The sequence below is a fragment of the Cololabis saira genome, chromosome 12, assembly GCF_033807715.1.
Source record: "Cololabis saira isolate AMF1-May2022 chromosome 12, fColSai1.1, whole genome shotgun sequence".
NCBI lineage: Eukaryota > Metazoa > Chordata > Actinopteri > Beloniformes > Belonidae > Cololabis > Cololabis saira.
Window position 1 is genome coordinate 46,188,344 of NC_084598.1, and position 11,414 is coordinate 46,199,757.

General features: G+C 42.4%; 2 protein-coding genes across 3 annotated transcripts; both read left to right on the forward strand.

Annotated features, from left to right (window-relative positions):
- Positions 1 to 873: 873 nt before the first annotated feature.
- Positions 874 to 5,349, forward strand: nppal (natriuretic peptide A-like). Of its 2 annotated transcripts, XM_061736935.1 has the most exons (4): positions 874 to 1,065; positions 1,808 to 2,115; positions 2,167 to 2,328; positions 5,232 to 5,349. In XM_061736935.1, exons 1-3 carry the CDS (start codon positions 973 to 975, stop codon positions 2,321 to 2,323), a joined length of 558 nt encoding a protein of 185 aa, XP_061592919.1. In that variant the 5' UTR covers positions 874 to 972; the 3' UTR covers positions 2,324 to 2,328; positions 5,232 to 5,349. The 2 variants fall into 2 exon arrangements, with proteins under 2 accessions (XP_061592919.1, XP_061592918.1); XM_061736934.1 differs by having other exon boundaries at positions 1,808 to 2,328.
- Positions 5,350 to 5,888: 539 nt separating this feature from the next.
- nppb (natriuretic peptide B) lies at positions 5,889 to 7,415 on the forward strand. Its single transcript, XM_061736936.1, has 3 exons — positions 5,889 to 6,135; positions 6,750 to 7,104; positions 7,210 to 7,415. Exons 1-3 carry the CDS (start codon positions 5,995 to 5,997, stop codon positions 7,218 to 7,220), a joined length of 507 nt encoding a protein of 168 aa, XP_061592920.1. The 5' UTR covers positions 5,889 to 5,994; the 3' UTR covers positions 7,221 to 7,415.
- The last annotated feature ends 3,999 nt before the right edge of the window (positions 7,416 to 11,414 follow it).

An 11,414-nucleotide genomic window follows, 5' to 3' on the forward strand; every position in this document is an offset into this window, starting at 1 on the left:
TTTTAAATTAATCAACATTTTTACCCTTTTAAATTGAATAAAGAAAATCTAATTTCATGAATTCCCCATATTTTAAGCCTTTTAAATGGAATAAAGAGAAATTTTATTACATGAACTTTCCACATTTTTAGTAAAGTTTTGATATTCAACAGAATTGTAACATTTTCACATTTGTATTACCGGTATCCGTCTGTCCTCCCAAACTCAAAATGAAATATTTTCTTACTGAAAAATTAAATAGTATCTTAGTGCAAACTCATTCAACACAAAACCAATGAAGTCAATTCTGCAATGCTTTCATTAACCAATTCATCTACACGGCAGTTAAACATTCAATTCACTTCAATTCAATTTAGTTTTATTTCTATAGCGTCTATTCCAACATAGTTGTCTCCAGGATGGGGGACCGCAGGCAGGTGGAAGTAGCAGTGGGATGACCAGAGGGGGGTGGGACCGCAGGCAGGTGGAAGTAGCAGCGGGATGACCAGAGGGGGGTGGGGGACTGCAGGCAGGTGGAAGTAGCAGCGGGATGACCAGAGGGGGGTGGGACCGCAGGCAGGTGGAAGTAGCAGCGGGATGACCAGAGGGGGGTGGGGGACTGCAGGCAGGTGGAAGTAGCAGCGGGATGACCAGAGGGGGGTGGGGGACTGCAGGCAGGTGGAAGTAGCAGCGGGATGACCAGAAGGGGGTGGGGGACTGCAGGCAGGTGGAAGTAGCAGCGGGATGAACCTCTGTCAGGCTGAACCTCCGGCAGGTTCCTCCTCTCTTCCCACCGGGGGAACATTAGTCACGGATCATTAGTTTTCTGTGACGGAGTCAGGTCGTATAAAGGAGGAAACGGCGCTGCAGAGCAGAGACGTCGAGGGAGAAACGGCAGAGACGTCGAGGGAGAAACAGCAGAGACATCGAGGGAGAAACGGTGGAAACATCCCTGCAGGAGAAAATCCCTGCAGAAGAAAGAAGAAACTGAACATGAAGACGTACATGAATCTGTCCGTCTGTCTGTCTCTGCTGCTGCTGCTTCACTCCGGAGGAACTAAACCTGTTTCTGATTCTGACCTGCAGGTAAATCTTTTCCTCTGTCCTTCCAAACGTCTGCTTTATAATCAGATCTTTCTTTCCACAAACATTTTTAGATTTAAACATCTGTTCTCAGATTCAGGAGAATGATTGGATTCTCTATTTCATTATTCTTCTCTTTTCACTGTTTAGGTTTTTTTAGTTTAGTTTAGTTTAGTTTATTGGTCCTTTCAATTTCCACAAACCCAAAGTACAGGTGTAATTCATCAGAGTTGTACAATATATATATATATATATATATATATATATATATATATATATATATATATATATATATATATATATATATATATATATATATACACATATACACATATACAATTTTAACTAAAAACCACGGACCAAAAGGTGAAGACTGAAGCCTGAGCTTATGACCCTTTTCACAAAAATGTTTAGCTTTTATAAACTAGTGCAATGTCATTAATAAATATAATTCCATACAGTATATATATATATATATATATATATATATATATATATATATATATATATATATATATATATATATATATATATATATATATATACATATATATATATGTATATATATACATACATACACACACACACACATGTCCACAGGTACATGCCTGTGTGTATTATACCTTTGTTTTATACGTATTAATCATTTAGTATTTCTAGGTTTTGAATTGTAATAACTGCTCCACATTTTAATTTGTGTATCTCAGCTGTTCCACAGATTAATCTTTGTTGTTTATCGTTTCAGGCTCTACAGCAGCTTCTAGAGGACGACATCACCACCGTGAACCTCCTCCCCACCGTGGACCAGGACGGCCAGGAAGACCAGCAGGGATACTTCCTCCAGGACACACCGGTGTTCAGAGCTGCACATCTACCAGAACTTCCAGAGTCTCCAGAGTCTCAGCCCTGGACCTCCTACAATCCTCCCAGTTCTGGTCTGACCTCCTACGATCCTCCCAGGGCTGGTCTGGATCCCCCCAGGTCTGGTCTGGAGACCAAACGAGAGTCCTGGACCTCCTACGATCCTCCCAGGTCTGGTCTGGATCCTCCCAGGTCTGGTCTGGGGACCAAACGAGAGTCCTGGACCTCCTACGATCCCCCTAGGTCTGGTCTGGGGTCCAAACGAGACCCGCTCAGCCGCTTTCTGCAGGACTTCCTGACATCCAAACGTTCCTGGAGCCGATACAAGAAGGGGGGGCTGAGAAGCTGTTTCAGGGTCCGACTTGAGAGAATCGGATCTTTCAGCGGACTGGGCTGCTGATGACGGTAGGTCCAGGACGGGTGAAGGGACCCAGAATAGTTCTGGTACAGTAGCCAAGCCAAGGCAAGGCAAGGTAAAGGAAGGTTATTTCTACAGAGGGTTTGCATTGACGTCACTTTCCCACTGGACCCCCTTACTGCACTGAGTGGCAAAATATCAGCAAAAATGTCTGAAACTAGTGTGTTAGACGGAATACCAGCCGATTCTGGGCTTAAATTAGCATCAGTTGGACTTGACAGTGACCCGTACAGTTACCAAGAACCAGTGGTCCATGGACATTAATATTTGGTACAGTTACCAAGAACCAGTGGTCCATGGACATTAATATTTGGTACAGTTACAAGAACCAGTGGTCCATGGACATTAATATTTGGTACAGTTACCCCAAGAACCAGTGGTCCATGGACATTAATATTTGGTACAGTTACCCCAAGAACCAGTGGTCCATGGACATTAATATTTGGTACAGTTACCAAGAACCAGTGGTCCATTGACATTAATATTTGGTACAGTTACCAAGAACCAGTGGTCCATGGACATTAATATTTGGTACAGTTACCAAGAACCAGTGGTCCATGGACATTAATATTTGGTACAGTTACCAAGAACCAGTGGTCCATGGACATTAATATTTGGTACAGTTACCAATTTTAGATGTTTTCCAGTTGCTCAAACTGAAATGTACGCTGCCACTCAGTCTTTATTCACTCAGTCTTTATTCACTCAGTCTTTATCCACTCAGTCTTTATTCACTCAGTCTTTATTCACTCAGTCTTTATTCACTCAGTCTTTATTCACTCAGTCTTTATTCACTCAGTCTTTATTCACTCAGTCTTTATCCACTCAGTCTTTATTCACTCAGTCTTTATTCACTCAGTCTTTATTCACTCAGTCTTTATTCACTCAGTGGTTAAACCTGCTGTGAAGTTCCATCTGTGACGTCATGAATGTTCCCTCTATAGCACGATTCAATAACAAGGTGATTCAAAGAGCTTTACAAAGACATTAAAACGACATGTTGATGTAGAGACAATGTTGGTTCAAAACATCAAGGAGGAAACACAGATTCAGCTGAATCATCTGTGAAATGTTCTGTACACAGTTAATCAGGCAGGTCAGATTCTGATCAAATAAACCTAATAAACCTAATAAATCTAATACATAAACACCACCTGAGTCTGAAGTACAGACACTAGTGATGTGCAATGAAGTTATGTTCTTCCAAATTTCCTGTAGCCTAATTTCTCCTTTCTAATCATAATACATTATATTTATAGGCTTCTTTTCAGGACACTCAAGGTCGCCGTGCAAAAGGACAATAAAAACAATCACTAAAAACATGGCAATCAATCAAAAAGATAACATTACAATCCATAAACCAACAGTAAAGTGCAATAGTGAGCTCATTCCAGTCCCAAGAGGATTGTGAGTCTGTACGTCTGAAGAGCTGAGTTTTGGTGGACAGGCAGAGCTGGGTGTCGTCCGCATAGCAATGATAATTAATGTTATATTTATTTCCTGGATTCCTGGATCTCTGCTTTGAGACCAGCACCTGTTGATGAAAAGGAGGAGTCCAAGCACTGATCCCTGGGGGACACCAGAGGATGTAAATGTTTTCAGTTGAACCTGCTGAGATATGATTTAAACCAGTCCTGTTTCTGTCCTGATAAGCAGCAACGACAGATCAAAGAGTTGGAAACATGACATTCTTCCATCACCTACTTGTACATGATTTTTAATATTCTGTTCTGCTACTGGAACAACAGACGTGAAGAAAAGTGTCCCTTCACATCCACCGATGGACAGAACCACGTCTACTTTGATTGGAAAAAGTCAGGACGTTGGACGCTTTTATTTACATAAAGTTGAGTCAGACTCAGCTTTATGATTTCCTCACACTTCCTGTCTTCCTGAGATGCTTCGGCATTGACCTGCATCTATTTTTTCTATTGTCTTTTAAACCACATATAGAAAAGCTGGTCTGTAAGCTTAAGATGAAATTGGGTTTCTTCTTTAGAAACAAATATTGTTTTTCCCTACACGTTAGGAAATATTTAATTTCAACCACGTTTGTTCCTTTACTGGATTATGGAGACTTGCTGTTTATGAACGCACCTGTCACTTATTTGAGAAAGCTGGACACTGTATATCACTGTGCCCTACGTTTTATTACAGGATGTGGAAATCTTGTCCACCACTGCACTTTGTATGCAACTGCAAATTGTCCGTCTCTATCCGCCCGCAGACTTTCTCCATGGTTAGCGTTCATTTATAAATCTCTTCTTGGGTTGGTTCCCTCTTATTTGTGTTCTTACATGTGTAGAGTCTCTAATCCTTACAGCTTACGCTCACAGGACGTTCTGCGCATGTTGGTTCCTAGAGCCAACACTGAACTTGGGAAAAAAGCCTTCAGTTACGCTGCTCCCCGGTCATGGAATGACATACAGAACGATCTGAGATTACCTGAACTGATCACTCTGGGGGAATTTACATCAATTTTAAAGGATCGAGAAACTAGTTCTCTCGGGCAATGTGCTTGTTTTTAATTCAAATGGTGCCAAAAAGTTTTCAAATTATATGGACCCGTTTATGTTGTATGTAATTTGTGTTCCTGACTACAGTGTGTGATTGCTGTTTGTTGTTTTTTGTTGTGTTTTCTGTTGTAACTTATGCTGCCCTCTTGGCCAGGTCGCTCTTGGAAAAGAGATTTTTAATCTCAATGAGTCTTACCTGGTTAAATAAAGGATAATAATAAAAAAAAAATAATAATAATAATTTAGATATAAAATGAAAGGATTCCTCTGACGTTAGTACTTGTTGCATACAGTAGGTGTGAAAGTCAGATACAGGCTGTCCAATCTGAATTTCTACTATGTTGTTTTCTGACCGGTTTGTGTTTTCTCCACAGGACCGGATCATCAGCGTAACAGAACCACAACTCCCCGATCTGTGATCAATGACTGTATTTATATTTATTCTTCTTCCTGTTCATAAAGTACAGTTTCTGTCATGTTGTATTAAAACCACGGTTTTGCAGAAAGCCTGAATGTCGTGTGTGTTTGTGTCATTTAACTTAGACAGCAATCATAATTCTTTAAACATTTTGAAGAAATGTCTGACATCAAGAACGGACAGTTGGAAAAAGGGCAGGTTTAGAAACAAAGAACCTTGTACGGTCGTCCATAAACAGTTTACCATCACGCTGAGGATGAAGCAACAACAGGTCTGTTTCCGGTGTCTCCAGCGGTTCCACCTTTTCTCTGCTAGCATCCCGTAGCCTCTGGATTTAGCATCACGTAGCCTCTGGATTTAGCAACGGCGTCACGTAGCAGACGGTTTACTACTTCCCGTAGTCGGTGACAACACTCTCGTCCAGAGGAGGGTCGACTGTTTCCTGAAACAGAGTGGCGTTTGGAAGCCACTCCGTATCTCAGATACAATTCTTTATAAGGAGCAGTTTCCGACAGCGCCGGCTATCAGAATCAGGTGTCGGGAATGCCGACAGTCTGATGTCACATTCCTGACATTCTCACCATCGTCCGGCTGGAGTATAAAACAGCCCAGGCTGCGGGTTCAACTCCCAACCGAGCACCAGTTGAAAAGGAACAGCCATCCATCTATTCATCCATCCATCTATTCATCCATCTATTCATCCATCATCCATCACTGACATGGGGAAGAGCAGCTTCCACAGAGAAATGCTTCTGTCCTACGTTCCCCTCTGTGGATTCCTGCTGATTTTAAACCTGCAGATCTCCAGCTCGTTCCCCGTCAGCACCGGACTGTCGGACACCGACGTCGACATCTTAAAGGTGGGTCTCGACGTTCTGAAACGTGGCTTTGAAACGCGTCGGGGGAGGAAAACTCCTGTAAAACTCTTCTTCTTCTCACCGTACACTCGTTCCTTAGGCCAACGCTTCAGTCACAGCCTTGAATCTACGACCGGAACGTTGGCCTGAAAACCTGTGTACGGTGAGAAGAAGGTGTGGGAGTTTTCCTGTTAAGTTTGGGTCTCTAAATTCTGAAACGTTGCTTTGAAACTTTGGCTCTGTTGCCCATTCAGAAGCTTCAGAACGGCCACAAAGTCTGACTGGTTGATCCTGCCCAGGAGAAGGTCAATGATCCTGTTTTATAAGGGGATAACGTTAAAAATGTGGCTGGATTTCTGTCATCGTCAAAAGAGCCGTTGGTAATTTACGATGGTCTAAATATAAATGTAAATGTACTTTATTTCTATAGCACCTTCTCTAGCACCTTACATCCTATATGAACCAAGGTGCTTTACATAATAAACATATAATCAAGACAGAATAAAACAAGAATAAAACATAAGAACATATGTTGGGTGTAATGATTTAACGTTTCTGTTGCAGGTGGATGTTTGAGTTGGGTGTAATTATTTAATGATTAAACGTTTCTGTTGCAGGTGCTGCTTCACCGACTGGAGGAGTCGGTTTCAGACCAGAACTCGGAGGAGAACTTTATTCCTCCCGAGAGCAACTCTCCGTACGTCCTGAACTCTGAGGACGAGGAGGATGAAGAGAAGACGCAGACGGGACTGGACGAAGCTCGGATCCGGGAGTTTCTCTCGGCCAGGAAGGAGGACGAAGAGAAGAGACAGACGGGACTGGACGAAGCTCGGATCAGAGAGTTTCTCTCGGCCAAGAGTCTGAAGAACGTCCGCAGTGACTCGTCCCGACGGTCGTCCGGCTGCTTCGGCCGGCGCATGGACAGAATAGGATCCATGAGCTCTCTGGGCTGCAACACCATCGGCAAATACAGTGAGTTTACACAACTGAAATCCACTAGTTTCTAATTTCTGGTCTTTTTTATCCCAGTTTTCCATGAATTAATTCCCCACGTGTCCTTGTCTCCCTCTCTTTCAGACCCCAAGTAAAGATGAAGTCTTACCTTCGATATTCTGGAACCGCAATGTCTGTACTGAAATTAATTTTTATTTGAAAGCTATTTATTTACATATATTTATTGGAAATTGTGCTTTTAAAGAGTATTTATTAACAATAGAAGTGATGCTCTTCTTTATTTGCTGTTGAATGTTTAAATAAATGTTTACAACTGCGCATCAATCAAACCCGTGTTGTTGCAGGAGTTTACCACTTAGACTTTACACCCATTTATCTTTTTCATTATCTTCAACCGTTCTGGAGGTTTGGACTTTCAGAAAATGGAACCGAAAGAGGAAAATATGAAATAACGTAAATGAAACTTGAACTGTGTTAGTGAGGAAGCTTCACACTGAAACCAGTCCCGGTTTATCACTGTAGCAAGAACAGACAAATATACCCCGATGTTATAAATGTTACGTAAATAAATACGTAATATTTATTTAGGTATTTATCTATTTTCTTACCAAGGTTTGCTTTTGAGATTACTGCTAAAATATAGCATGTTTAACAACTGAGTTTCTCTCTGCAACTAGAAAATCAGGCGCTTCCCAAACCTGTTTAATTCTCTGTTGGATATAAACTCATGTATCATAGAATAAGAATATAGAACTTAATTATCTACAAATATACTTTGTCTTATATAATATTGGCAGTACATTAGTGTCTCTCCTCTTTCTTATTTCCATTTTTCTTCCTTTCCCGGGCTGGTCTTTAGTAATTGTGATTATAAAGAGTTATTCCCTCTTAAAGGGGAGTTTGTAAGATTTGCTAAATTAATTTACACCACGGTCTGAATGAATACTGGATTCTGATTGGCTGGCAGGTGGAGGTTATAACCTGCACTACTAGAAAACAAGTTGGGTCAAATTTCCTGATAACTTTAATATGATTACTGGATCAACTGCCAGGTGGTAACCACGGCAACGGAGATTCAGGTGGTAACCACGGCAACGGAGATTCGGGTGGTAACCACGGCAACGGAGATTCAGGTGGTAGCCACGGCAACGGAGATTCAGGTGGTAACCACGGCAACGGAGATTCAGGTGGTAACCACGGCAACAGAGATTCAGGTGGTAGCCACGGCAACGGAGATTCAGAGAAGAAGAGCTACCGCAGAACGGACACATGAGGGATTTGGTCATTTCTTTTAATTTATTTGGTGAATTTAACCATTTTGATGACTGGGATGCAGAAGAGGAGAGAAAAGAAACTATCGGAGCGGAGCTGAGACTAGAATATCTCCCGTTACCAAGGAAACGGACTAGAATATCCCCCGTTACCAAGGAAACGGACTAGAATATCTCCCGTTACCACGGAAACGGACTAGAATATCTCCCGTTACCACGGAAACGGACTAGAATATCTCCCGTTACCAAGGAAACGGAGTTATGGGTGGTTAAAAAACTTTGTAACTTACCAGGTTCCAACGGCTGCAGACGAGAGGTTAAATAGCCGCTCAGCTGTGGTTGTTATAAAACGAATGATTTACACTGAAAACACATTAAAGAATGAATAACTGATTTAATATTGATGTTTTTTGGTAAGTGACCGTGGTATAAGCAGATAATGCCCTTCCAGGTGACATTAACAGAAATATACTTCACGCCTCCGTGTCGTCCATATATTTATAATAATGTATCCCTTACATAATAATACACAATCAACACAATAAAGGCTGCAGAATTCAGGCTGGATGGAACCATGACAACACACACACACACACACACACACACACACACACACACACACACACACGAACACACACACACACACACACACACACACACACACACACACACACAAACACACACATACACACACACACACACACACACACACACACACACACACACACACACGAACACACACACACACACACACACACACACACACACACACACACCTCTTCACCACTTCAGCTTCTTATCTCCGAGGTGTCAGAATGTTGGATAATCTCCAACACTAGTGTGTGTGTGTGTGTGTGTGTGTGTGTGTGTGTGTGTGTGTGTGTGTGTGTGTGTGTGTGTGTGTGTGTGTGTGTGTGTGTGTGTGTGTGTGTGTGTGTGTGTGTGTACATGAGGTAAGGCAAGGCAAGTTTATTTATATAGCACAATGCAACACAAGGTTTTCAAAGTGCTTTACTTCGACATTAAAAGCGGCAAGACATAATTAGACAGTAAATAACAAATAGGTAAGAATAAGAAAAGAAGTAAAATAATAAAAAGCACAAGCTGTTAAAAGTAAGGGCAGTAGATCCAGCAGGTAAGTTTAATTTAAGAGTACGCTTCAGTAAACAGTAATGTTTTTAACCCTGATTTAAAGGAGCTGACAGTTGGAGCAGACCTCAGGTCTACAGGAAGTTTGTTCCACCGGTGAGGAGCAGAATAACTGAACGCTGCTGAACCTTGCTTGGTTCTGGTTCTGGAACCACAACAAACCAGATCCAGATGAATCTCAGGGGTCTGGGAGCTTCATAGGAACTAACAGATCCAGATGAACCTCAGGGGTCTGGGAGCTTCATAGGAACTAACAGATCCAGATGAACCTCAGGGGTCTGGGAGCTTCATAGGAACTAACAGATCCAGATGAACCTCAGGGGTCTGGGAGCTTCATAGGAACTAACAGATCCAGATGAACCTCAGGGGTCTGGGAGCTTCATAGGAACTAACAGATCCAGATGAACCTCAGGGGTCTGGGAGCTTCATAGGAACTAACAGATCCAGATGAAGCTCAGGGGTCTGGGAGCTTCATAGGAACTAACAGATCCAGATGAACCTCAGGGGTCTGGGAGCTTCATAGGAACTAACAGATCCAGATGAACCTCAGGGGTCTGGGAGCTTCATAGGAACTAACAGATCCAGATGAACCTCAGGGGTCTGGGAGCTTCATAGGAACTAACAGATCCAGATGAACCTCAGGGGTCTGGGAGCTTCATAGGAACTAACAGATCCAGATGAACCTCAGGGGTCTGGGAGCTTCATAGGAACTAACAGATCCAGATGAACCTCAGGGGTCTGGGAGCTTCATAGGAACTAACAGATCCAGATGAACCTCAGGGGGCTGGGAGCTTCATAGGAACTAACAGATCCAGATGAAGCTCAGGGGTCTGGGAGCTTCATAGGAACTAACAGATCCAGCATGTATTTTGGTCCAAGACCATTCAGTGCTTTGTAGACCAGCAGTAAGATTTTAAACTCTATCCTTTGACTCACTGGAAGCCAGTGTAGTGATTTCATGACCGGTCTAATATGGTCCAGTTTCCTGGTGTAATATGGTCCAGTTTCCTGGAGTAATAGGGTCCAGTTTCCTGGTGTAATATGGTCCAGTTTCCTGGTGTAATATGGTCCAGTTTCCTGGTGTAATGTGGTCCAGTTTCCTGGTGTAATGTGGTCCAGTTTCCTGGTGTAATATGGTCCAGTTTCCTGGTGTAATGTGGTCCAGTTTCCTGGTGTAATATGGTCCAGTTTCCTGGTGTAATATGGTCCAGTTTCCTGGTGTAATATGGTCCAGTTTCCTGGTGTAATATGGTCCAGTTTCCTGGTGTAATATGGTCCAGTTTCCTGGTGTAATATGGTCCAGTTTCCTGGTGTAATATGGTCCAGTTTCCTGGTGTAATATGGTCCAGTTTCCTGGTGTAATATGGTCCAGTTTCCTGGAGTAATAGGGTCCAGTTTCCTGGTGTAATATGGTCCAGTTTCCTGGTGTAATATGGTCCAGTTTCCTGGTGTAATGTGGTCCAGTTTCCTGGTGTAATGTGGTCCAGTTTCCTGGTGTAATATGGTCCAGTTTCCTGGTGTAATGTGGTCCAGTTTCCTGGTGTAATATGGTCCAGTTTCCTGGTGTAATATGGTCCAGTTTCCTGGTGTAATATGGTCCAGTTTCCTGGTGTAATATGGTCCAGTTTCCTGGTGTAATATGGTCCAGTTTCCTGGTATAATGTGGTCCAGTTTCCTGGTGTAATGTGGTCCAGTTTCCTGGTGTAATATGGTCCAGTTTCCTGGTGTAATATGGTCCAGTTTCCTGGTGTAATGTGGTCCAGTTTCCTGGTGTAATATGGTCCAGTTTCCTGGTGTAATATAGTCCAGTTTCCTGGTGTAATATGGTCCAGTTTCCTGGTGTAATGTGGTCCAGTTTCCTGGTGTAATATGGTCCAGTTTCCTGGTGTAATATGGTCCAGTTTCCTG

Bases quoted from the DNA above. Each gene is read 5' to 3' on its own strand.
- nppb (XM_061736936.1), top strand. From the start codon at position 5,995: ATGGGGAAGAGCAGCTTCCACAGAGAAATGCTTCTGTCCTACGTTCCC. The intron at 6,136-6,749 runs GTGGGTCTCGAC...TTTCTGTTGCAG, and splicing joins CCGACGTCGACATCTTAAAG to GTGCTGCTTCACCGACTGGA.
- nppal (XM_061736934.1), top strand. From the start codon at position 973: ATGAAGACGTACATGAATCTGTCCGTCTGTCTGTCTCTGCTGCTGCTG. The intron at 1,066-1,807 runs GTAAATCTTTTC...TTATCGTTTCAG, and splicing joins TTTCTGATTCTGACCTGCAG to GCTCTACAGCAGCTTCTAGA.